The sequence below is a fragment of the Canis lupus genome, chromosome 35 (assembly GCF_011100685.1).
Source record: "Canis lupus familiaris isolate Mischka breed German Shepherd chromosome 35, alternate assembly UU_Cfam_GSD_1.0, whole genome shotgun sequence".
Lineage (NCBI taxonomy): Eukaryota > Metazoa > Chordata > Mammalia > Carnivora > Canidae > Canis > Canis lupus.
Window position 1 is genome coordinate 25,626,521 of NC_049256.1, and position 26,933 is coordinate 25,653,453.

Sequence of the window (26,933 nt, forward strand, 5' to 3'; positions counted from 1 at the left end):
GTAACTTCAGGAAACGGCGTACATGTGTTAAAGAAGAGAAATCCTAAACCACTTTCTCTTCCGAATAGACTGTCTCATCTATCCACACAGGAGAAAACTCCAAAATTATTATTAGCTATAATTAACGAGTTGTGAAGCATCACAAATGAAACGGATAACAAGGTTTTTTTTCAAGGGGGGGTGGGGTGGGAAGATATCTGCTAATTGAAATCAACCAATCAGAAACGTGCACGGAAGAGCCGCACCCCTGCAGCATCCCTCCACAGGCTCGGAGTCGAGCAACGGTTTGCTAATTGGAATTGCCCATTATCCAATCAGAGTGGTTCTTTTCCTGTATAAAGACAGGGATGAGCCCATTCTGCGGTTTCTTTGCGTTGCAGCTAAGCCATGGCTCGCACGAAGCAGACGGCGCGCAAGTCGACGGGCGGCAAGGCCCCGCGCAAGCAGCTGGCCACCAAGGCGGCCCGCAAGAGCGCGCCGGCCACCGGCGGCGTCAAGAAGCCGCACCGCTACCGGCCCGGCACGGTGGCCCTGCGCGAGATCCGGCGCTACCAGAAGTCCACGGAGCTGCTGATCCGCAAGCTGCCGTTCCAGCGCCTGGTGCGCGAGATCGCGCAGGACTTCAAGACCGACCTGCGCTTCCAGAGCTCGGCCGTCATGGCGCTGCAGGAGGCGTGCGAGGCCTACCTGGTGGGGCTCTTCGAGGACACCAACCTCTGCGCCATCCACGCCAAGCGCGTCACCATCATGCCCAAGGACATCCAGCTGGCGCGCCGCATCCGCGGGGAGAGAGCTTAAAGCCTAATTTCCTAATTCGATTCCAGTTTTGAACCCAAAGGCTCTTTTCAGAGCCAACCACCTTATCTTTGATAGATGCCGTGACACTCCCCTTAGTCCTGTTCTAGTTTATGATGATAAAGTCGTAGTTCTTTTGGCGTAGGCCTGAAACATCCTTGACTCGGAGAATTAAGCTCTTAAGATCTAACCTGGGTTTTTGAGACCGTATTACCTGCAATTTTATTCCTAAACCTATTTTTTCAACGCAGGTGAGGCATTTAGGTTTTGGATTTCTGCTTTATTTTCTTTATTCTTTTGGAATGGCTGGATGCACCTTTTGAATTGGGGCTACTTTCTTGGGTCGTGCAGCCTACGGGCTCTTCGAATTCCACTTAACACTGCTCCACGGATTGGCCCATTGTGGCTTCTGGAGGCTAGATAGCCTTCGATTGAGCCTTCAAGGCTGAATTCTTTCCCAGAGTTAGACTTTTTCAGCTTGCCACTACCCCAAGGGGCCATCGCTTGGTCTGCACTTTTTCAACAATCCGAGGAACCAGCAGAACCTTGAGGGTGATCAAGGGTATGCTCCTAAACCTCTTAACAGGGAGCCACGTCTTCGGTTATGAGCTGAAACACTGAAAGTTTCTAAGACAACAGCTCTTCCTGCGGACTCCTTGGCGTCTCTACAACAGACTAAGCAACCAACATGAGAAAGTTATCTCTGGGAATGCGGAATGCAGGAATTAGGATCCTTTTTTAAAATGTTACTTGTAGTAATCTGTACACCCAAAGTGGGGCTGGAATTTACTACCTGACATCAAGAGTCCCATCCTCTACCAACTGAGCCAGCCAGCTGCCCCTTAATTAACACTCTTAAAAAGTCTATTTCAGGTTTCCTACATTCTCTATCTTAATCTAAATTAAATTTCATGAGAGTACCTACTATTTGTCAATAAAACATGACAATCCTTTGGAAGCTGGATAGTTTTCTAGCAGAAAATATTTTGTTCTCTACTATCCCTATAAGAAAACGGTTTGGGGACGCCTGGGTGGCTCAGCGGTTGAGTGCCTGCCTTCAGCCCAGGGTGTGATCCTGGAGTCCCAGAATCTAGTCCCAAAACAGGCTCCCTGCATGGAGCCTGCTTCTCCTTCTGCCTGTATCTTCTGCCTCTCTGTCTCTCATGAATAAATAAGTAAAATATTTTTTAAAAAAAGAAAAAACGACTTTATATTATTACTTATGAAACATATTCCCTTCTGGTGGAAATAACAGGTTCCTTAGTTCCTAAACTGGTAGCCCAATGGAAGAGAAGCCAGGAATTCTGTTCTGAAACCATTCAGGCAGTTATTTGGAAATGTAGGAGGATGTTTCCTAATTAGGATACTGTATACTATTTGGAAGGATTTCATCTGTTTGAATGCTTCTGCAGATCTGAGTTTGGAGATGGGAGAAGGTATACTTAACTACGGAATTAAGAGGCTTCTATCAAAAAAAAATTTTAATGGGCTGTTTCCCCTTAAAAGATTAAGGAAAATGATTAGTCAGGTGGTACATTTAAGAGGGACAAAGCTGTAAATAAAGTACACAAGTCATAGTTAGAAGTCCTGGAGATTTTATAGAAAACATTTTTGTTTTTGCAACTCTATCAGGCATTGGAGACTTGGGGAGTTGGGAATAGGGAACCCTGGGTCCATATGGAGAGAAGCTTAGCAATCCATAACTAAAATCACTTGAGTGTTGGATATTTGCCATGCTGGATAAAGGCATTCCTATTAGACTGTGATTTTTCTATATCCTGTACTTTCTTTGAGTTTCTAGCACAGTAAGTTTTTTAATATGTATTTCTATCTCACCAGATGTTGGTTATCAAGACATGATATATTGAGCACAGAAAACATTTTGTCTTATTAAATCCATCAGAATATCTAGAATGGTCCTTTGCCTAAAACAAAGGCTCAGAAAATTTTTTAGTTAAATTAGAATCTAAAATAAAAAAATTATTGGACAAACATATTACTGATTGGTGCACTCCTGATTACAGAAATAAAAGATTGATAGAGTTTGTGTAATTTTAATAGATCTTTTTCCAAAGGAGAAATAAATTTATTGAGTGGGTCACAATGGGCCAGAAGTCAGGTATAAGACTCCAAAATATAAGGAAAGTTCAATCATGATCTACTAGTATTATCCATTATATACAATTATTATTCTATTAGTGCTTTTACAGATAAGGAAACTAAAAGTAGGAAAGTTTCAGACAATGATGAGTTGAGCCACAACTTTCCCACTATGCATTACTACGTTAAACAACAGCATTAACATAATACTCATCACTTATCCCTGAGGGCTTTATTCCTAGGAAAAGCTGTCAGAGAAAGACTGGCATGTTTAATTCTTTCAAATCTGTTGAGAAAATGGAATGGTTTTGAAAATTTACAGGGTCTTATATGATTGTGACGTTCTATTATACTATTATGCTTACAGCCAGTTGCACATAGATATAACCAGTTCACAAGAATAAAAACATAACAGGACTATGGACAATTGTTAGCCTTTCTGCCCACTATACAAACAGCACTCTTCATATTTAAACACATACACACAAAAAATATTTTATTTTAATTTTAAAAGGTATACATTAAAATGGTAGTATTTGTTATCAAATGTTTTAAATTATTTTTTATTTTGTTGGAGAAGGATCACAAATATGACTCAGGTCACATTTTATGTGCACCTACTGGTATGATAGGTTGTATATCCATTTCTGGCTTACATGATTTCAACTATGTATCATTTTGTTTAAATGTATAATCTCTGAATGACCAGGAACTTTCTCTTATGGCAATGACAGCTAAAAATCAACACAATTAAGAAATTCCATTTCATTCTTCATAGCCTTCCTACCCCATCTGCCCACAGATAAATACCAATATTTTATATCAGACTTTTTTTTACCATAAAAGTGTTATAAATATTTTGTTTTCTTTTTGCAGTAGCCCTAACAAGTTAGGCAGCATACTTCAAAAAGTATCGGAGATAATGGATAAGTCAAGCCAAGGGGAAGAGGGTCATATAAGGGGCAGAGAGATTTATTACTCTTGGCTTAACACATAGAAAAACAAAATAAAATTACTAAATATGATAATATCTAGGGGTAATATCATCATCCATTGGACAGGATTAAAAACTCAGTCCATTCTAATATCACCTCACACCTGTCAAAACAGCTAAAAACAAAATCACAGGAAACAACAGGCATTGGCAAGGATGTGCAGAAAAAGGAACCCTTGTGTACTGTTGCAGGGAATACAAACTGGTGCAGCCACTGTGGAAAACACTACAGAGGTTTCCTAAAAAATTAAAAATAGAACCACCCAAAGACCCAAAAAAATCACATTACCCAGTATTTATCCATAGAATGCAAAAACAGTAACTCAAAGGGATGCATGCACCCCTATGTGTATTTCAGCATGATTTTTTTTTTTCTTTTTTTAAGATTTTATTTATTTCACAGAGAGAGAGAGATAGAGCACAAGTAGGCAGAGAGGCAGGCAGAGCAACAGGGAGAAGCAGATTCCACCACTGAGCAGGTAGCCAGATTCAGAACTCAATCCCAGGATTTTGGGATCATGACCTGAGCAGAAGGCTGTCTCTTAACCGACTGGACCATCCAGGCACCTTTGCAGCATTATTGACAACAGTCAAATTATGGAAGCAGCACAAGTGTCCATCATCAACTGATGAATGCATAAAGAAGAGGTGGTATATATACACAATGGAATATTATTCAGTCATAAAAAAAGAATGAAATCTTGCCATGGAGCTAGAGAGTATAATGCCCAGCGAAATAAGTCAGACAAAGAAAAAGAAATACCATATGATTTCACTCATATGTGGAATATAAGAAACAAAACAAATGAGCAAAAGGGGGAAAAAGAGAGACAAAGGGAGAGAAAGAGAGAAAGAGAGAGACAATCCAAGAAACAGATTCTTTCTCTAGAGAACTGATGGTTACCAGACGGGAGGTGGGTGGGGCAAGGAGAGAAACAGGGGATGAGGATTAAAAAGTACATATTGTGATGGGAGAGGAGTGGGGGTACTCTCAGTCAATTAAAAACACATACTTAAAGTCAGAGAAAACAAGAGAGATGAATAACACCCCAAAGTATAGTTAGTGAGAAAAAAGAATAGGAGCATTATACATTTGCCAGTGATACTAATTGCACCCAGTTAATAAATATCATCAAAGCACATTATGAGAAGATTTTTAAATCAGGGTAATTTATTCATGGGGCTGGAAGTTGAGATGGAACTGGAAAGACTCTCCCAGGGAAGGAATGGCAGGTGAACCAAGTTGTTTAAAAAACAAGAAGGCGTTGAAAAGGAAATGTGAGTTGTTATTAGTGCTAATTACTGCAAGCAGAAAGTATTATGAAAAAAAGACTACAAATTTCTCACTTGAGCCTCAGGCCATGGGGAGCCAGTGACCCTATTCATAGGACACTTAAAAGAATGACCAGAATTGAGGAATTAGGGGCTGGAGACACTGGAATAAAGATGCTGGTTAGGAAACAATGAGATCATCCCCAAGTATAAATGGAGAAGGAGAACATGTAAGAAAGAAACTGTCAGTAGCTAGACTCTTTAAACATCACCCTGATTTAGTGACTGACCGGAATAATCAACACCTCAACACTATGCGGTGAATACAATGTGCCTCCTCCAGTTGTAAGTAGTCAGATGATTACTAAGCAGAAAGCAAAATGTAGTTACTTCAGCCTGGTCTTAAAAATTACTTTTGGCTCAGATCTGTGCAGTGTGCATAAAAACCTTCCTGCCATTAAGAAAATTTGAACTTGTTCTTCATGATTTCCATGTTAAGACTGCTGATTGAGGGAAGCCTGGGTGGCTCAGCGGTTTAATGCCACCTTCAGCCCAGGATGTGATCCTGGGGTCCTAGGATCAAGTCTCATGTCCCGCTCCCTGCATAGAGCCTTCTCCTCCCTCTGCCTGTGTGGCCTCTCTTTCTCTGTGTCTCTCATGAATAAATAAATAAAATCTTAAAAAAAAAAAAAAAAGACGACTGATTGATATTGATTGGTTGGTCAATTGGGCTGTATGGTTGAGAGAGAACTATAAACACAGGATCCTGTCTGATATTTTACCATCCTGAAGTGTCATTCTGCTCTGTTGGGATTTTTTCTAAACCTGGGTTTGGCCACTATAATTGACAGACCATCTTTGTGCAGCAAAAGAGCATCAGAAACCCAAACATGAGCATTCCAAGAGATCCTCACAGGGAGACCATCCTAGGCATGTGGTTAGTAGTAAAATATAGTGACTGGGAATGAGCTTCCTGCACTATCACTTCCTGGTGCAGAGAGTACACTAAAATGTCTTTAGTCTTCTTTACTTATGATTTGACTGTATCAAAAATTGGGGGAGATGGAAAAAGATTGTAATAAGTTCTGATGCCCTTGAAAAGAAAAATCAAGGCCTGTCCTAGGGAAAGGAATTTGAAAACTAATTCCTAGGTCATTGATTAAATCATGTTTAATTGTGTCTGAAGCATTACAAAGGGCTTGTGAAATAGATAACTCACAAAGGGCCTACAAGGGAATCATATAAATTCTACTATCATGCTGGCTGAGCCTAAAAATGAAACCAAGAACTCCACTCCTTTTGTAGTTTATAGAATAGATGGGGTGCAGTGTAAAGAAACAGGCCCCAGGAACACAGAAACTTGTGAGACCCAGATTCACCCTTTACTGACAAGGCAATTCTGCCCATTTCATCTTTCTAAGCTACAATTTTCTTCACTGTGAAACAAGTATTTTAACTATACCTAATGCAAATGCTTCCTAGGAATGCAATCAGATTGTTCTGTAAATTGTAAGGAACTACAGAGATATTCTGTAGTCATTTGACCACTCATTGAATGTCACATTCTAGCATAATTCTCATATTCCCCATTCCTCTTCATCAGAAGTCCAGCAATCTCATTCTGAGTATTAAAGAGCTCATGGGTCTCTTGAACCTTACTCCCCTCCACACAACTTTTGTCTTCAAAAAGGTTCTTTTCAGTAAATATTTCATTCTCCTCATTTCTCCAGATCTCATTCTCATACAAACCAATGTCATCAAGGTTTTTTAGACTTTCTGGAAAGAAGAAAATATGGGGAGTAGCTGTAATTGGGAAAAACCGAACTCCTGCTTAGAAGAACTAGAAAGATACTTACAGGCTACATCACGCCACCTAGTTGTGAGAAAATTTTAATAGTCAATTTCAATAAGCTATTGAACAATAAGCATAGGAAAGGGAGGCTCTAAGAAAGAAAGTGAAAAGTATTTCAAGTATGAGGTATTGTGCCCACTGGAGATAGATAGGCTCAGAAGTTTAGGACTTCTATCCTACTATGGACGCTATGGATAGTCTGGGGGAACCTATATAGACAACATCTTCTCAATACTTAAGGCATACAGAATAAGAAAGCAAAATTAAAATAGTTATCGGGGTGCCTGGGTGGCCCAGTGACTTAAGCATCTCCCTTCATTCAGCTCAGGTCATGATTTCGGGTCCTGGGATGGAGCGCCAAGCCAGGCTTCCCTGTTCAGTGGGGAGCTTGCTTCTCTCTCTGTGGTCTCCCTCTCTCAAATAAACAAAATATTTTAAAATTATCAAAGTGTATTTCTTTTAAGTATGTGCATGTAATAATATCTTTCATTAGGAACTCATCAAATAACTAGGAGTAGCATGTAGAATAATGAAGGGGTCATGAGCTCACTATGAGTATAAAGGTTATTTCAAGATATCTGCAGTACTGGGATGCTTGGGTGGCTCGCAGTTGAACGTCTGCCTTTGGCTCAGGGCCTGATCCCAGGTCTGGGGATCAAGTCCCACATGAGCCTCCCTCCGAGGAGCCTTCTCTCTCCTATGTATCTGCTGGTCTCTCATGAATAATTTTTTTTTTAATTTAAAAAAAAATTTAAAAAAAGATATCTGCAGTACTTCAAGTGATAAGAATTAACATCTGTGCTTCCAATTTCTGAAAAAACCACAGGAACTTGCAATATCCATTGTCATTAGTTCCCTACACACGTCATGGAAGGAAAAGAGAAGTTGCCTTTACACTTTGTAGAAATAAAGACACAATGTTTCCCCATCAGGTTTACAGCCCCATCATGATCTGTAGGACTTCGATTTTTGTCAAATTTCCCAGTAAAATTAAGTGGGCTTCCCAGAAATAAATAGGAACATTTCTGCCCTGGGAAAAAAGTGGCCCTGGATCAAACCATCTAGAACCAATTTACTTTCCACTGGTCACCTCAACTCCAGGAACTTGCTAGCCAACCACACAGCCTTCCCCGAGATTTTTCTTTTATTGTGTTTCACCTTTCCAATTCCTGCTGCCTATTCAGCAGAAAAATCGGCAGCCAACCATGGCTCCCCTGGTACCTCTCAACAAACTAGGGGAAGGAATCTGGTAGGGAGGATAAACTATAAACCACCAGAGGTGACACACTTTTTACTATTCCTTAGCACCAGGGTGGCAAAAAATTATGCGGCTTTAGCGAAGAATACCGTGAATAGTCCCTCAAAAGACTCCATCTGATCAAGGGGGAAAAAATCCAAGATTTCCCATTGTTTGGAAATATATAAAATTTTTTATCTCAATCTCTAATTGGTTAAGTATTTGCTTTAACGGAGGTACCGTAAACCCAGAGTACCTTCTGATTGGCTAACTCTCAACAGCTCTGCAAACCAATGGGAAAGGAAATTTCGCTTAACAATCGGAGACTATAGTAACAATTCCTAATTAGTTAAGAGTTACACGTTCTTCTCTAACATGTCAGGTCGCGGGAAGCAGGGCGGCAAGGCTCGCGCCAAGGCCAAGACGCGCTCGTCGCGGGCCGGGCTCCAGTTCCCAGTGGGCCGCGTCCACCGCCTGCTCCGCAAGGGCAACTACGCGGAGCGGGTCGGGGCGGGCGCGCCGGTGTACCTGGCGGCCGTGCTGGAGTACCTGACGGCCGAGATCCTGGAGCTGGCGGGCAACGCGGCCCGCGACAACAAGAAGACGCGCATCATCCCGCGCCACCTGCAGCTGGCCATCCGCAACGACGAGGAGCTCAACAAGCTGCTGGGCCGCGTGACCATCGCGCAGGGCGGCGTCCTGCCCAACATCCAGGCCGTGCTGCTGCCCAAGAAGACCGAGAGCCCACAAGGCCAAGAGCAAGTTTAGAGTTTCACAGCTATTACTTCCCCCAAAGCCAAAGGCCCTTTTCAGAGCCAAGTCTCTCCTACGGTAACGGTGACCCGGAATGGCGGTTGCAAAACAAAGTGCTTTAAGTGCCAGCGAGCCAATCAGACAGCGGCGCTAAACTGAAAACGCACCGCGGGCTGGGAACGCGCAACGAGCGGAAAAGGCAAAATGCACTATACTTACTAGTACTAAGCTCTTTTGCCGGATATTAGTGGGTGGCTCTGAAAAGAGCCTTTGATATTTGCAAGACATCCAGGAGCTGCAACTTTTACTTCTTCTTAGGCGCAGCTTTCTTTACCTTTGTTGTCGCCTTGGGTTTGGCCGCTTTGGGCTTGGCCGCCTTGGGCTTCGGGGCTTTGGCTTTGGTCGCCTTCTTGGGCTTGGCCGCCTTCGCCTTCTTGGGGCTCTTGGCCACCTTCTTGGTGACGGCGGCCGCGGCGGGCTTCTTGGCCTTCTTCGGGGTCTTCTTGGCGCTCTTCTTGGGGGTGCCGGTCCCCGCTGCCTTCTTGGGCTTCTTGGCCGTCCCCGCCGCCCGCTTGGGCTTGGCCGCGCCCGCCTTCTTGGCCTTGGGCTTGGCCTCCCCGGAGGCCGCCTTCTTGTTGAGCTTGAAGGAGCCCGAGGCGCCGGTGCCCTTGGTCTGCACCAGGGTCCCCTTGCTCACCAGGCTCTTGAGGCCCAGCTTGATGCGGCTGTTGTTCTTCTCCACGTCGTAGCCGGCGGCCGCCAGCGCCTTCTTGAGCGCGGCCAGGGAGAGGCCGTTGCGCTCCTTGGACGCGGCCACCGCCTTGGTGATGAGCTCGGACACCGGGGGCCCGGACGCCTTGCGCTTTCCAGCAGCAACGCCCGCCTTTTTCGCCTTCTTCTTAACAGGTGTTTTCTCTGCAGGTGCGGAAGCAGCAGGAGCAACTGGCGCGGTCTCCGACATTTTCCTGCTTAGCCAAAATACACAAAAAGTCCGCGAAGACTGTCAGGACGACGTGGCTCCAGCCCGGCGGCCGCGGGTTTATATAGAGCACGACTGAGTGATGATTGGCTGCCTGCGCGGTACGCCGCGCTGCTCCGTAGGGCTCCTCCGCTCTGCAGCGTGGCTGTGTTTCTTTCCTCTCAAAAAAGAAGAAAAACATCAGAAATCTAGGCATGAAATAATTAGAGATTTGGAGGAAACGGATCCAAGAGTCTTCAGGCTTCGTTCCTGCTTTATTTGCTTTACCTACTTTCGAAACCAGTACTCTGAAACTTTCCTGATTCTCCAAACTCTCTCGAAAACTTCCGTCAACTTGAGACAACTTTCAGATTTTCCTTAAAAATACCATTTCTCTCTGTTTCCTTTGCACGTCTGTCTTCCAGGGTATTATTCTGCACATTCTTTTCTTTGCGAGCTTACATAAATAAGCTCATTTTTACTCAAACCTACAAGGAAAAACGTTTTTTTCGCGAGAGCAATAGCACAGCTCTCCCACAGTTGTTTGCAGTGAGCACTGGGGATGGGCCCTGGGATAGAAAATTTTACGTTCAAAATAGATAACTATTTTTTAATAGATTCATTTTTAAGATTTGAGTGACCAGTATGTAAACTGTTTGATCCCCGTGTTTTGGTGATTTAAACATTTTAGGAAGAATGGGGGGCAATGTTGCTCCATTCATTTTCCAGATAAACAGTTCTAAATGGAAACTTCCCTAAAATAGGAGTAGAATAGATTCTTCAGACCCAGAGTGGGCATTAAAAATCAACCACCAAAACTCTAAGGAGGAAAAGTGATATTGTCATAGAAGCAATAGAATGGCAGTTCTATGTCATTTTACCAATCTGGTGTTGAAGAACACAAAGTCACGTGTTTATATCCCATCTCCTTAAAACCAAATTACTTAATGACAGACACCCTGTCCATAAGATATTTTCCCTCCAATACTTAATATAGAATTTTGAACATATTTCCTGTATTTCAAAATGATATTTAAAGTACAAATTTCATTTGACTCTTTTCCAACATTGGAAGTAGGGACATAAGATTAGAAAGCAAAAGTTCTCATTTAAATCACTCTGGATTTTCCTAATGCTTCCTGGACTTTTTACTAACAGAATATGAACTAGGCTGTCACAACCTCAATTATTTGGCTAAATATGTCCACCTAAGAAGTTGAACAAACATTTCACAGACAATATGACCCACTTTACTGTTTTATCTCTTTTAGTTGGCAACACAACAAAGCTAATGAAATTAGGTAAATATTGGGTAAGTAAGCACAAATTTAATATTCTCTACCAACTAATTGGATACTGAAATTAAACTCCATGCTTCTTAAAACAGATAAACAAGAAGAGTATTTTGGTGTTATGTTTCTTCTAACAAATACCCTTACTATCGAAATTTTGTTATTCTAGGTTACATTCAATAATGATTTAAGAATTTTCTCAAATAAATCCAAGATAGGATAATCAGTTTTGAAGATGTCATCTCTCCACACTTAACTAATTCCATAAAGGGCACTTGGCTTGTTTTTAAATAGTCATTTATTGACGGCACTAACTCAAACCAAGCCTCTGGGATTAGGTCCATGTTATATATCAACCACAAATACTGTGTATAAAGAGGTACATTTATAGGATTGGATCTGCAGCATGCAGTTCTCCCCCCAAAGAGGCATTTTATGAATATCTGGAAGAGGCTATTTGTCATCCTCAATAGCATTGTCAATAGCAATAGTCCCAAACATTATATCAGCCCTGTTTCTTTTCAGATCAGAGCTTATTATTATCTAGACCTAAAGATAGAATTAAAATTAAGATTTTTAAAAGTTTACCATTTCGGTCATCATTGTAGTCAAAACATCAGTTACTGAATACTCCTTTGGAATCATTCCCTAAATTACATACACTCAATTAAGATAGGTGACAAGTTCCCACAGCAGATGTCACCATTCCATTCTTGTACAGTTCTTGCTGGTTCCCAGGGCTATTTAGGTTCCAAATAAATGAGAAGACACTGGGGCTATTTCCTTAACTGTAGGTAATCTCTGCCCTTCCCGGAGGGCAATAGTTGAGATTTGATTCCGCCTCAAAAATTCTTCCACAGATGTTTATAGAAGGATGGGGCTTGACTGAATATGATCACTGCTACTGTCTAAGACCCAAGTACTTAACCTCTCTGTAAATGTAGCATGGACAACATTCTGGAAAACTGGCTCATCCCAAGGGACTGTAAACTTGAAATGTTTCCACTATTACCTTGGTAGCCCACACAAAAAAATTGTGTTCATTACTTTCAAGCCTCAGTCTGTGTATATATATTAAGATGATTGATTTTACACTAGACTGAAACTTTACATTTATTTTATAAATGTAAAAAAAAAAAAAACTGAGAAAGGGGCACCTGGGTGGCTCAACACTTGAGTGTCTGCCTTTGCCTCAGGTCCTAATCCTAGAGTTCCTGGATCAAGTCCCACATCAGGCTCCTCACAGGGAGCCTGCCTCTCCCTTTGCCTGTCTCTGCCTCTCTCTCTCTCTGTATCTCTCATGAATAAAATCTTTAAAAACAATAATAATAATAATAACTGAGAAAAAAACACAGCTGGATGAGTGATCGCTCACTTATTTCACGTTCTCCCAATTTTGGAGAAATTTTGGGAGAAAACCCTCTCATCATAGTAAACCACCGTGAAAGATCTAGGTAGCACTCATCAGGTCAGTCCACAGTGGCTGTACTTTCATGTTCCAAAATTCAGTGAATCTCAAAGTTTAAGGAGAAATAGGACTATAAGTAAATACTAAATAAATACCAAAAAGAGTGAAGAAAACATAAGGCCTCGATAGCAGATAGAGCATTGTATTTGGGTCAAATGTATTCAGAAGGGCCATAAGATAGCACATCTCTTTAAATTTCCTATCAGATGCTGTCATCTGAGGACATTCTCCCACTTGAAACTCCTTCAAGGATAACTATATCTCATTTTATTTCCTAAGAAGGGCACTACTGATGTCAAACTTCCAATTTCCTTTTGTATGTCCCCCTCTGTCTGTACTATCTGGTATACCCAGAAGTTGACTATTCTCCATCATATTTCAAAAATACTCTAATCCTCACTTCCTACAGTAAATCTCACTTTCAAACATCCACCACAGTCCCTTCCCAGTCTGGACTAGAAGTTCCTCAGAAGAAATTTACTGTCACAGCACAGCCCAACAGCATATATGCAATGATAGAATTGTTCTCTATCTGCACTGTCAAATAGACAGCCACCACCTACATGTGGCTATTTAGCAGTTAAATATGGCTGTAGTGACTGAAGAAATTCTTAATTTGATTTAATTTTAAGTAATATAAATTTAAATGAGCACGTGGCTAGTGGCTAACATAGGGCGGCACTGCTTTAAAACAACTCTTCTCAAACTTGAGAAAGCATACCACCCACTTTGAGATCCTGTTATTTTTAATTGCCATGTCAATTCAGTAGACTTTGGGTTGGATCTAAAATCCTGTGTGTCTAATAAGCTTCCAGGTGATGCTGTTGTTGCTGGGATACAGCTTCTCCACCCTTTACTGCTCAGCAGAAACTGCATTCTGGGCTGATGTCTGACCCCTCACCCTGAGTTTACTTTTCTCTTCCCTCTTCTAAGCTTTTTATTCTTTAAAAAAAGAAAAAGAAATAACATGTATGATCCTCTTTGTAAACCTGGTATTTGTACACTGATCTTGGCATATACTAGACCCAAACTTGTTGAATGAGTGAACGAATCAGTAGTGATTCTTGTTTGGTGCATAGGAGATCACTGTGTCTTAAGTTTTCAGGTAACTGTAACTGAGTTAAATTTCAGATAGTGAAATGAATAATCTGCTGACTGCCTATACCATAGGTACCAGCAGAGAAGGAATTTTTCTTTTTTTCTTTTTTTTTTTTTTGTTTGTTTGTTTGTTTTGGAATTTTTCTTAATTACCTTTTATAGGACACAGAAGGGAGGCACTTACTACGAGTGTGCAGAATGAGTAAATATTGGCATTTCTTTATTAGGTATATCAATGTATCATCTGTGTGTAGAACATTAATTCTCTTTTTTACTTGGACAATATTTTAGTTTCTTAGCGTTGATTTTTATTATTACTTCTGTTGATTTGCAAACTTTTACACAGCATGATGCACGTATCTTCAATGTTTTACTGACATAGATCAGTGGTAGATGGCAACTTCATAAGACCGGAAGCAGAAGGCCTCCGGTCTATCCTCAACAATATCATTTACTGGAACAGAGTGAGGTCTCCGGGTCTGGGATTCTTCATCTCTACGATGCAAATAGTGCTTTATAAATTTGGGAGTAAAGAGTAGAAATCCAATTAAGGTTTGCTCCCCGTCCTACAGCTCCCTCTTTAATCAGGAATGCTGAAAACCACCTAAGTCTACAAGTTCGGCCAAAGGGAATGTTCCCCTTTGATCTGCCAAATTTAAGTAAGTATTATTAAAATTGTAAGCATTAGTTCTTGTATTTTTAAAAGAATCTTCACATTTAAAAATTAATTTTAGGGGATCCCTGGGTGGCACAGCGGTTTGGCGCCTGCCTTTGGCCCAGGGCGCGATCCTGGAGACCCGGCATCGAATCCCACGTCGGGCTCCCGGTGCATGGAGCCTGCTTCTCCCTCTGCCTGTGTCTCTGCCTCTCTCTCTCTCTCCCTGTGACTATCGTAAATAAAAAAAAAAATTAAAAATTAATTTTATTGTCATCCCTCCCTTTTATAGACAACCGTAGAGTCACGGCCTCCTTTTTATAAATGATCAAAGAGCTTAGGGGGCTTAAACAAACATCAAGGATCGGAGGGACCCACAGGCAGACCCGGGCAGGGAAACCCGCGATTCCCGCTCTGCGAGGACACCGAGTGGGAGAGTCCCAGGCTCCGCCCCTTCCAGGCTTCAGCCGCGAGCCCCGCGCGGAGAGGGAAGAGGCGGAGTGGGTGCCGGTCCCGCCTCCACCGTTTCAGTTTCCGCAAAGGTCCGCAGGAGTGGTATATAAAGGGCCGCAGCCAGGATTTCGGGACTAGTGTGACTGTCACTAACTGTAGGTCTTGTCTGGTCGCGGCAAGGGCGGGAAGGGGCTGGGCAAGGGCGGCGCCAAGCGCCACCGCAAGGTGCTGCGCGACAACATCCAGGGCATCACCAAGCCCGCCATCCGGCGGCTGGCCCGGCGCGGCGGCGTCAAGCGCATCTCGGGCCTCATCTACGAGGAGACCCGCGGGGTGCTCCAGGTGTTCCTCAGAAGAAGAGCTGTTTTCGCAGGACGAAGGTAACGCCGCTACCTGGTCCTTCCTTCCCGTGGGCTCTAGTTAGCGCGCACTTCGTCCCCTGGCAGGTTCTGGAAACTTGTAGTTGGCAGCCGGCTAGGGTGGCCTTCAGACCAGGCCATGCTCACCCAGCTGCTTTCTCTACTTGAAAACGTGCCCTTGCTTCTCTTGGACAGCATTAGTCTGTTTTAATGGAGCCCATGACATATTACCAACTTTTTCCCTTAAGTTTTAATATTCCTCTGCTGGTGCCTTACTATCTATGTATACACTTGTGTCTCCGCTTGATCCAGCGCCCTATCAGTTCCTACCTTTTTCTTATGTTAAATCTCCCAAGTAATCTGGAGTACCTCCATGTCTCATTAACCATTCAGGGTTATCTGACTTCACCACTCACTAAAAATACCCTTGCTGTGGTTACCAGTGACCTAATAACATCTTTGCTAAATCTGACACTGTTCATCTCTCCTCCCTTCTCTTCACAGGGTTTTGTGGTACCTTTCTTCCTGATTCATCCTATGTGAGTATGATTCTTCTCAGTTTGCTTTTGGGGTTCCTGCTTGTGATTCTAACCAATATACAAACTTGCATTCTCAGCACATCAGCCTATAGATCCTCCTTGAGCCATCTCTTCCATAAATGGTGAGACATCCACACACCCAGGAAAGACCTGAGCATCAGCTGAAAGATAGAATAGATCACCCCAACATACACCAGTTTGGCATAAGGATTATTCTGAGCTAAAGGCACTTGAAAAACAGTTATGAGAATGGGGCTCTGACTTTCCCATTTCTCTCTGAAAGCACATAATGATCCCATGTGAAAGGTGTCATCTCTATATCCAGAAGAGAAGAATTTATCACCAGAAACAGGGAGTTGCACTAAGAGAAATCTGTACAAACAGGCCTTGTTAAAATAAGCCTGCATCTCCTTTCCTCCCCTATTTTTGTTGCTATTTCAGGATTACTACACTTTGTTCAACCTACTATGTAAACCCTTAGGCCTAACCACTTTTTGGGTCTTCATTTTCCTGTGAAGACTCCTATGAACACATAAAAATACTAAATAACATGTGTATGCTTTTCTCTAGTTAATCTGTTTTATGTCAATTTAATTCTCAGGTTCAACCAGACACCCTGGAAGGGTAGAAGGAAGTTCTGTCTCTTGTACATAGCCTTCCAGTCCGATTCTCAATGCCCTTCTGTGACCACAGATTCATGTCCGATCTTTCCCTGCATGCTTCATCACCCCACTTCCCCGTATAATCCCTCCACCTCACTGCGGTCAGAGACTGAGTGATGTGCACATTTCACTATCTTTTAGGCAAAACAACAAAAATCAAAAGCCTTCACTGGTTCTCCTAACATCTACAGAATAAAATCCAATTCTTGTGTTTTTTCTGGCACTTGCTCACCTGCACAATCTCCTCTTCCAGCCTCTGTCCTCATCCAACGCTGACTCCTCTAGCTGAATATACTCAACAACTTGTCATATGTGGAACTTTGTTTTCCTCAACAGTGTCCTTTATATACACCATTTCTTCTTCCACAAAGAACCTGCAACTCCTTTGGAGATTCTACAAAAATCTTTTTCCTCCACTGCTCTGACGTTCTCTGGCTGGGCCCTTTAAATTACACTGAGAAAAGACAGCCTAACGAGAGGAAAACAAACAGAAGCTTATCGTGTGCATCACATACACACACAAGCACTCAGTGGTAACTCAAAGCGGAAGTTAGAGTTTAGGATCTATGTATCTCACTTCTTAGGGGACAGGGAGTGAAGGGCTCTCATGGAAAAGCAAATGACTTTTTGGAAAGATAAATGGACCCTAAAAGAATAGATGGCAGATATGATAGCTGATGACAGTCTGTCTGGAAGTGGTACCAGCTTCTCATTTCCAACAGGAGACTAGTCTTTCTCCTGAGGAGGGGATGTATGACACTGAGTTATTTTTGAGGATCCGCATTTAGGCAAAGAAAGATTTCAGGAACTCAAATGCCTTCAGCACAAAATTAATTCTTATGCTTTGTATAAGTACTTATATAGGGTGGCATATTTTGGGGTGGCATATCCTGATCCCCTTCATTCCATTAAGAGTTTCCTTCAGGAGAACTTCACCTGATTCTCCCAGGAAAAATCAGTGCCTAGGACTTCCTAACATTCCAAAAAATGTACTCCACACATATGCCTAACACAACTTCAGAGTTCCCTATACGACTTCCGAGCTACTACACACTTAAACAGCTCCCTAGATGCCTTAAAGACTTGGACAATATCTTCATTTTGATATTCTCAGGACCCAGGTAATTACCAGCACATGTTATTCCCTTAGTAAATATTTGTGCAATGCCTAAATGATTCAATCAATGATTACACTATCAAAGGCCACAAGAAAACTTTTATATGAATTCTTCCCCTTTAATATTAACTGCTCCCCTAGAACTTTTTCCTCTCTTAACATTTTCCTTTAGACAGATGTCAGGCTTGTAGCTACAAAGCCCTATTGCAGACTTTTAAGATACAGACTGTAAACCCTTAATTTGTAATAAATTGTTTAATGGTTCCCAACCTGCATTTGTAAAATAAATATGACTCCTGTTTCTTGTTCTTACAGATCTTTATTTTAACGTCCACCTTTCAAAGAGGATAATTTTACCCAAAATTTTCTCACAAAAATGCCACTTTTATAGGCTCGTATGTAATCAAAGTGAGCTAGATTTCTATCACTATTTAATGGAATAGCCATATGTTGCTATGGAATTCCTAAGCTTTATTTTGCTGGCATGAGTTATAAGAGAAAGAAAATAAAAGAGGGATTAGCAGGATTTGGTAGGTCCATATTTGCTTTAAGTGTGATTCAAAAACACCTATTTATTGGGGTGCCTGCGTGGCTCAGCTGGATGGGCATCCGACTCGATCTCAGGGTCATGGTTTCAAGGCTCCATGTTGGGTGTGAAGCATACTTAAAAGAAAAGAACAAAAAACTGTTTCTTTAGTTCTCTAACTTGAGTTGATCTTTTCTATAATGTAAACTTTCCATAAATAATAGTGAAAGGGAATAGAAGGGAAGGGAGAAGAAATGGGTAGGAAATATCAGAAAGGGAGACAGAACATGAGGACTCCTAACTCTGGGAAACGAACTAGGGGTGGTGGAAGGGGAGGAGGGCGGGAGTGGGGGTGAATGGGTGAGGGGCACTGAGGGGGGCACTTGACGGGATGAGCATTGGGTGTTATTCTGTATGTTGGCAAATTGAACACCAATAAAAAATAAGCTTATTATTAAAAAAAAGAAAAAATATAATGTGAACTTTCCTAGAAATGTATGTTATTATGTTTTTAGCATATTCACATATACAGTATGAAAAATAGTTATTGCTACAGATCTTTTATGAAAATATTTAATCATCCAAATTAATTTACTCTGAAAATGGTATGTTTATTCAGAGTTATTGACTGCACTTTTTTTCTTAAAATTTTCTTTTTTTTTTTTTTTTTTTTAAGATTTTATTTGTTTATTCATGAGAGACACACAGAGAGAGGCAGAGACCCGGGCAGAGGGAGAAGCAGGCTTCCTGCAAAAGGCCTGATGTAGGACTTGATCCCAGGACCCTGGGATCACAACCTAAGCCAAAGGCAGACACTCAACCACTGAGCCACTCAGGTATCCCTTGACTGCACTTCTGAACCCAAGATTAAAATTTGGATTTACCTATATCTGATGTGGGAACCAAAGACAAATGAAAAATAAAATTTCCTTACTACTTATCACCCACTGACAAAGCCCTTAAAACAGGCAGGCAGAGTGACATTCCTCTAGAAATTGCCTCAATGTTAATACTTTGCTAAGGGCAAAAGGCAATCATAGCTTAAAAGTATCCTAACCTCCAGGATCCTGTAAGTCTACTTTAACATTAAAAAATCCTTTTGAAACTTTCCTTTATCTCTAGCCCCACCCGCCCCATCCCACCCCCACCCCGCCCCTGCCAAGATACTTGTTGGCAATCACCCTCCAAGCATATGACCTGCCGATATACATCTGAAGAGTCTCATGACTGAGTTTTTACCAAACAGTAATAAATGACCTTTTCCCAACAATAGTCAATCCACTCAGGATCCTGGAAACCTTGCTTCCAAAATACCTAAAAGGTTTACTCTATCTCTAACCTCCTTCCAACTGGAAAGTATTTAATGGGCCCCTCCTTCCTCCAGGGCAGTTCTTCCTATCCCAGTGCTTTAATAAAACCACCTTTCTGCACCAAAGATATCTCAGGAATTCTTTCTTGGCCATCGGCTTTGAGCCCTAACATCTTTCCTACATTGTATCCATTGATGTGGATTTTATTAGATTAGAATAGAATAGAATAGAATAGAATAGAATAGAATAGAATAGAATAGAATAGAAAGAAAATATCAAAGTACGATTTCATGTAATACATGAAAATATCACATCATTAAATTTTGGTTTCAATGATATATGGTTTTGTTTTGTTTTGTTTTTTTCTGGGGAACTTGGAAGACAAAATGTTTGCAAACTACTGCAAAAATTTATTTGCATAAACTACTGGTCCATTTCTTTCTTTTTTTTTTTTTTTTAAGATTTTATTTATTTATTCATGAGAGAGAGGCAGAAACATAGGCAGAGGGAGAAGCAGGCTCCAAGCAGGGAGCCCGATGTGTGACTCCATCCTGGGATTCGATCCTGGGAGATCACACCCTGAGCCAAAGGCGGAGGCTCAACCGCTGAGCCAACCCAGGCGCCCCATTTATTTCTTTCATACATTTGTGCAGTTCCCAGGCTAGAGCTTGGCCTCCTGTAACCGGGCTCCCGACCTGCAACCGTCAGCCTCCCTCACAGCTGAAATGGATATTTGTGGCCAGGCGCCACTGATCAGGCTCACCTTCCAAAGACTTCTTTTCAAAATTGATGGACGAGACAGCAGAGACTATTTGGAGCTACCCTTCTGCTGGAACAGGAGCTATCAGAACATCCAGACTCTTTGGTAGTGGCACCAACCATGGCTTCCAGGCGGGTCAAGTACTGATGGCAGCTGTAATGGCAGCGCCAGGCTGACCGCATAGCTAGGTTTTGGGTTTTGTACCTGGAAGTGTCTTCAAGCCTGGTTCCACAGCCCTCCCCAGAACGTGGTCATCTATTCCTTTAAACATCACCTTTAACGTTTGATCAGTCAGAGTCAGCCTTTCTTGTCTGCGACTAAGAACTCTCTCCCTCTCTCTCTCTCTCTCTCTCTCTATATATATATGTATATATATATATAATATGCTCTCTCTATATAATATGTAACAAAACATAAACTCCTATATTCATATGTATATATATAAAGTGGTTTTAAATGCTTTCTGGTATATTTTAGATACTTAAAGCTGCTTCAGGGCACCTGGGTGGATCTGTCAATTGAGCATCTGCCTTTGGCTAAGATCATAATCTCAAGAGTCCTGGGATCGAGTCCTATGTTGGGCTCCAGCTCAGCAGGGAATCTACTTCTCCCTCTGCCTCTGCCCCCAAATGAATAAATAAATAAATAATGTTGCTTCACAACGGTGATGTGTAAGGGAGATAAAATGAACAGGATAAAAACATACAAATTTTATTTTACATGTGCATGGAGTCTTCACAAGAAAACAAAAACCCAGAGAAGTGGCTAGGCCTATGTATTTACATACTTGGTTGAACAAAGGAAATTATGAAAAAAGTAATTAGAATGATATAGGGAGGCTGAAGGAAGATAAGGGTTATTTTAATAAAGTCCATTTTTACAGATTTCTCTCCATTTCATTTCCTGTCTCTGGTGAGAAGAATGTTTTTTCCTCCTGGGACAGGGAGGGGCAACCTGTCACATGGGAACTTTAGCTCCTGCTTTCAGAAAGTAAAAGGAAGGTCAGAGCACCCTTCTTCTACTGTTTTTCAAATGCCTTTAGCTGAAAATACTCAATTTTCTTTTAAATTTATTTATTTGACTGAGAGAGAGAGAGCACAAGCAGGAGGAGTAGCAGAGGGAGAGAAAGAGGCAGGCTCCCTGCCAAACAGGGAGCCCAATGCGGGACTTGACTCCAGGACCCCGGGATCATGACCTGAACCAAAGGTAAACACGTGACCAACTGAGCCACCCAGGTGCCCCAAAATACTCAATATTTTGATTATCAAGTCCAATTGACTTGATCTCTGATATCAAACCAGCATTTACTGAGGTGGCATGCTCTGAACCCTCACAAATGCAGAAAGGCTTCATTCCTTGTTGCGGCCACAGTGGACAGAATACCCAGCCCGGCCCCCCCCTGCAAAGATGCACACTTCCTAGTCCTCAGAGACTGGGAACATATTACTTTCCCGAAAAGGACTTTGCAGTCGCAATGAAGTAGAAGGTGTAGAGATGAGGTGATGATTCCAAATTATGCAGTGAGCTCCATGCAATGCCTGAATCCTTATGAAAGGAGACATGAGAGTCAGAAGAGAAGTGACCATGGAAGTGGAGACTGCATCAAAGTGCTTGGCAAACACAGGAAAGACCATGAGTCAAAGAATGTGGGTGACCTCTAGAAGCTGAAAAAGGCAAGAAAAAAAATTCTCTTCTAGACCTTCGTTGTAATACCTTAGACCCATTTTGAACATCTGACCTCCAGAAGTGGAAAACCCTAATAAATTTCAGTGTTTTTTTCTTTTAAACAACTAAGTTTGTGTTAATTTGATAAAGCAGCCACAGGAAATTAATACAAAACTAATATATCCTAATTGAAGTAACTTTATTTTTTATATTTTATTTATTAGAGAGAGCAGAAGCAGGGGAGATGGAGAAGGAGTAGTGGACTCCAGGCTTGATTCCTGGACCCCAGGATCATGACCTGAGCCAAAGGCAGATACTTAACTGACTGCACCACCCAGGCACCCTCCAATTGAAGTAGCCTTAACCTTCTGTCATGCTGTGAAAATTTGACTTCAGATTTTACCTGGGAACTTAACCTACACTTGACATAATGAACTCTAGTTCCCAGAGTAAAAGGCATAATTCTTTTATTTCTAAGATGTGCAGTTTGGATTCTTAATAAAACCAATACTTAATCTCCTATGTGACAAGCAATGAGGTAGACTGTGCTCCCAGATAGTAAAGATCATCAAGACATCACGGTGGAACTATATATTATATTGATAAAAGTCCAGACAAAAAGACCACCGGAATACAGTAGAGAACCCAGGAACTCTCACACCTGGGAGCACTCAGTATGGGGTAGAGAAGGCATAACAGACCTGCAGGGGAAATGTGATACCTTCTTGTAAATGATGCTTGGAAAGCTGGATATCCACATGGAAAAATGAATGAAATTAAAATTTCACCCCAAGATGACTAAAGAATGAAACAAGAAAGGCAAAACATAAACTTCTAAAAAATAGCATAAGTAAGTATCATTGTGATCTTGGATTAGAGAAGAAAATTTGTAAAATAAGACAGGAAAAAGGAAAAAATAAAATAAAAGATGGATAAATGTGACGGTATTAAAAACAAATAATGCAGTTTGTATAGGCAACCATGTAAAGAGCAAAAATATGTCACAAAACTGAAAAAGATATAAAGCTGACAAAATGCTAGGATCTAGAATATATATCAATACCTATTTAAATTAATAACAAAAAGGGGGAAATTATATAGAAATTGGACAAAAGACTAGCTCAGGAACTTCACAAATGAGAAAAGCCAAATGACTAATATGCCAAAAATACATAGAACGGGGGTGCCTGGGTGGCTCAGGTGGTCAAGTGTCTGATATCTGATTGCAGCTCAGATCTTGATCTCAGGGTCCTAAGATTGAGCCCCACATTTCGCTCCGTGCTCCTCAGGGAGTCTGCTTGAGATTCTTTCCCTTTGCCCCTACCCCGCTCCCATGCACAAGCTCTCTATTTCTCTCAAAAAAACAAACAAAAAAGCAGAACAGAAGAGAAAGTCACAACATAGATCAGCCCTGTGTGACTGCACCATTTTCCAAATGCAGGGATCCGTTCTATCACCCTGCTATGAGGGAAGCCTAACCAGAATCACATGGGGTCAGGGAGTGGCTCATCCCCAAACTGTTGGTAGGACACATGTGCTATTAATAGAAAAAGGTAAAGCAGGGATAAATGGATAAGTATTGAAAATAAAGCAGAATGCTAGAGAAGAAAGACCATGGACTTTTGTTCCTATAGGCCCTAGATTGACTCCCTGTATTTACCTTCCTTGGTATTTAATCTTAAACAGTTGGCTTAACTTCTCAGCCCCACTTTCCCATCTCTAGATTGGGGCATAGGCTCTGGCCAGGCTGTTTTGAAGATACAATGAAATCAGACAGACAGAACAAATATTATACTCCAAGCATAAATGAATCAGGTCATTGCTCAAAGGACTTATAGGCCCCAGTTGCATAAATTCAAAATGCCATGTCACAGTCAGAAAGTTATATGTAAACAATTAAGAACCAACAATAGTCATTTCTGTAAAATCCTTAGCTTGTTATTAGGTAAATTGCTTCATATAGTAAGGCTTTCATAGGGGTGGAATGGTTGGTCATAGTAACTCACACTTTTCTTATAAAGTTCATAATGTGTACCTAGAGTGTTTAATTGGGTCCTCACAACAATTTTGGGAGGTAGGTATGGTGATTTATCCTGTTTCTACAGGGGTTCAGACATGAATTGACTTGTAAAAATTCACTCATGTTAAATGTCCTCCGTGGCTCAGATTGCTCCTGAACCTCAGGAACAGACCCAAGATGCCACTCTAAAGAGGAAGTATTAATCTAAATTGTGGCTGACATAAAAGAATACACAGAATGGAGTGCCTGGGTGGCTCAGTGGTTGAGCATCTGCTTTTGGCTCAGGTCGTGATCCCAGGGTCCTGGAATAGAGTCCAGCATCAGGGTCCCCGCAGGGACCTTGCTTCTCCCTCTTCCTATGTCTATGCCTCTCTTGTGTGTCTGTCATGAATAAATAAATAAAATCTTAAAAAAAAAAAAAAAGAAAAAGATACAGAATGAATTAGTGCATCATTCTTGTCCCAACAGTGGGAGGACCAGACCAAGTTTACTGGAAGACTGATACAGCTTATTTTAAAAGGAGACAAAAGAACTTGTCAACGGGTGTGCAGCATTGTTGAGGAGGAAAGAGTGCAGTGGGTGATAAGGCTTAGTTGGCCCTCCAAGTATAGTAATCCTAGAGTGAAAGTCAGTTTCTCTCTCCACTTCCCCCCGCCTTTCCACCTTCATGTAACACCTACTCCACTCTTGCCACGCCATCTGCCATGGCCTCCACATTGCTCTGCACTCTGATCCACTCTGACATCTGCTAAACTGCAGAGGTGGCTTCTCCACAGGGAATCTTTTGACACATGAAACCTATACCAGATGTTCCTTCTCTGTGTGAATAAAACCAGAATCCTTGTCAGCATCTGCAAGATCCCTGACCACCTTTCCTACTTTGTTCCTAGTAGGTTCTCAGTTGGCTTGGAGTCACCTCCTTTGGCTATTTTCCCCAATCATACTGGCTGCCCTGTCGTTCCCAGAACACACAAAGCTTGTCTCGCATTGAGACTTTCCTCTTTGCAGGTCCCCTAGCCTGGAACACCCTCAGCCAAGCTCCCTCTTGAACTCCAGATCTTTTAAGTACGATGCAATGCCTCCAAGAAGCCTTCCCTGGCTGTCCCATCTAAAGTGATAGGCCATTTGCTATGAAATCACCCAGTTTCTTTCTTTTACAACACTGCTCACCATCTGAAATTACCTTCTCTATGCACTTGGGCATTGTCTGCCTCCTCTCACAAGTACCTAGCATAGTACCTGTCACACTGTGGGTGCTCAGGACATCTGGTGTGTGCTGAATATAAGTAAAGGTAATATCCCAAGGGGAAACCTCAGTCCTTTTCCTCTTAATGCCTCCTACCTGCAATGTTGTGATCACGTATAATCAAGTACCTCACCAAGAATATCAGCATCGCATACATAGCAGTGGGGAGGAAAACCATCAGCTTTGGAGAAACACACGTTTTAAATCCTTACTATTAGTTTGATTCAACCACAATCTGTAAACAAACAGTTATCAGCTAAGCAGACATTTAGTAAAAAGCCCACAGGCTTCTCTCAGAAAACCTCACGAGGTAAGGTGAGGTTTTCTTCCTTAGACAAGTCACTGAATCTCTCTCAACAGCTCTTGTAAATTCTGAAGTCCTCCGCTCTTCAAGCCCACAACCCTAGATGTAACAGCCATTTTAGTTTTATATATTAGCTTTCTTCTTTACAAATTAATTGGAGTGCGGTTTGAATTGAGCCCATTCCCCCAAGGGCCTAAGCACTTGTTGAGAAACTAAAACAAAATCAATGATGAGGCTGAAAACCCTAATAATCATTTGGGGCTATGACACAGGTACGTTCTGTGTCAGAAAGACCTATGTGCATGCCATGGCAAATGTTATTTACCAAACACTTGCTCTTCCCATCTTCCTGTAAGTTATCTTCCTCCCTGTTGGATCCCCACACCCCTGCCCCCTTCTCCTTAGCTCAGGATGATAGAAACCTCAATTACGTGACTGTTGAGGAATCTCCTTTTTATGGGGCCCTCGTATGTATGATATTTGCTGTTCCTCTGTTATTCTGTCTTATGTAAGTTCAAATATTTGACCAGCCAAAAAACTAAGAGAAGGGAAAAATCTGCTCTGTGAAGCCCGTAACACAAGCAACCACCCACTTCGGTCTATAGTGAGGAGCTACAGAAATCTTGGAGGAGAGGATTATGGCTCCCGGGGCTGGAAAAGCCAGGTAGCCATTCCACTGAATGATGTGAGTGCTGCCAAGTTCGCAAATAGGTGGAAAGGCAGAGAACAGAGGGTCCCATGGGTGCTGCCTGTCCTGGAGAGCTAAAGTAACCTTGTGCTTGTCTTCAGAGTGGCCACATGCTCCCAACCACAATGGGAGCTAAAAGAACCCTATTGTGATTCAAAATTCTCCTTTCCTCTCTTCTCTTGGAGAATTGAAGATGCTTTGGGTTTTAGAAGCAAAATATAAGAGAAAAATTCATTTACAATTTATTGATGATCATCATCTATCCCTCACATGGGTTAAACTAAGATTTAGAGATAAAAATTCAACTCTCAAACACTCTGTAATACTCCACACCACTTCTTGGAGTGTGAACACTGCAAGTGTTAACACTTTCCAAGATCTCAAACCAGAAAAGAGAGAAGCCAAGATTCAACCATGTCTCTTTGACTCCAAGACCCTCACAACAACCCTGTGGGGAAGGTATCATCCCCATTTTACAGATGAGGTCAGTAAGGCACAGAAAGGTTGTGACTTTTCACACAACTAGTAAGTGTTGGAACCACAATTCTAAGCCAGTCACTCTACCTCTCGTCTGCTGTTTAAACCCTGTCATGTGGGGATCCCTGGGTGGCGCAGCGGTTTGGCGCCTGCCTTTGGCCCAGAGCGCGATCCTGGAGACCCAGGATCAAATCCCATGTCGGACTCCCGGTGCATGGAGCCTGCTTCTCCCTCTGCCTGTGTCTCTGCCTCTCTCTCTCTCTCTCTCTCTCTCTCTCTCTCTGTGACTATCATAAATAAATAAAAATTAAAAAATAAATAAATAAATAAACC

At 41.9% G+C, this 26,933-nt stretch overlaps 4 protein-coding genes across 4 annotated transcripts; 3 read left to right on the plus strand and 1 right to left on the minus strand.

Annotated features, from left to right (window-relative positions):
• The first annotated feature begins 354 nt into the window (after window positions 1-354).
• LOC115945163 (Histone H3.1) lies at window positions 355-855 on the plus strand. Its single transcript, NM_001374527.1, has one exon. The coding sequence runs from the start codon at window positions 388-390 to the stop codon at window positions 796-798; it is 411 nt and encodes a 136-aa protein (NP_001361456.1). The 5' UTR covers window positions 355-387; the 3' UTR covers window positions 799-855.
• Window positions 856-5,818: 4,963 nt separating this feature from the next.
• On the minus strand, window positions 5,819-10,034 carry H1-3 (H1.3 linker histone, cluster member). Its single transcript, XM_038584338.1, has one exon. The coding sequence runs from the start codon at window positions 9,962-9,964 to the stop codon at window positions 9,308-9,310; it is 657 nt and encodes a 218-aa protein (XP_038440266.1). The 5' UTR covers window positions 9,965-10,034; the 3' UTR covers window positions 5,819-9,307.
• Window positions 8,626-9,018, plus strand: H2AC9 (H2A clustered histone 9). Its single transcript, NM_001374525.1, is given in 1 exon segment — window positions 8,626-9,018. A coding segment is annotated over 1 exon segment (393 nt).
• A 1,167-nt stretch (window positions 10,035-11,201) lies between the features above and the next one.
• H4C6 (H4 clustered histone 6) lies at window positions 11,202-18,440 on the plus strand. Its single transcript, XM_038583974.1, has 3 exons — window positions 11,202-11,273; window positions 15,087-15,307; window positions 15,791-18,440. Exons 1-3 carry the CDS (start codon window positions 11,202-11,204, stop codon window positions 15,813-15,815), a joined length of 318 nt encoding a protein of 105 aa, XP_038439902.1. The 3' UTR covers window positions 15,816-18,440.
• The last annotated feature ends 8,493 nt before the right edge of the window (window positions 18,441-26,933 follow it).

Excerpts from the sequence above, each read along its gene's own strand:
- LOC115945163 (NM_001374527.1), top strand. The coding sequence starts at position 388 with ATGGCTCGCACGAAGCAGACGGCGCGCAAGTCGACGGGCGGCAAGGCC.
- H1-3 (XM_038584338.1), bottom strand. The coding sequence starts at position 9,964 with ATGTCGGAGACCGCGCCAGTTGCTCCTGCTGCTTCCGCACCTGCAGAG.
- H4C6 (XM_038583974.1), top strand. The coding sequence starts at position 11,202 with ATGACCCACTTTACTGTTTTATCTCTTTTAGTTGGCAACACAACAAAG. Across the intron at positions 11,274-15,086 it reads TGAAATTAGGTAAATATTGG|GTCTTGTCTGGTCGCGGCAA; the intron begins GTAAGTAAGCAC and ends CACTAACTGTAG. Across the intron at positions 15,308-15,790 it reads GCTGTTTTCGCAGGACGAAG|GGTTTTGTGGTACCTTTCTT; the intron begins GTAACGCCGCTA and ends TTCTCTTCACAG.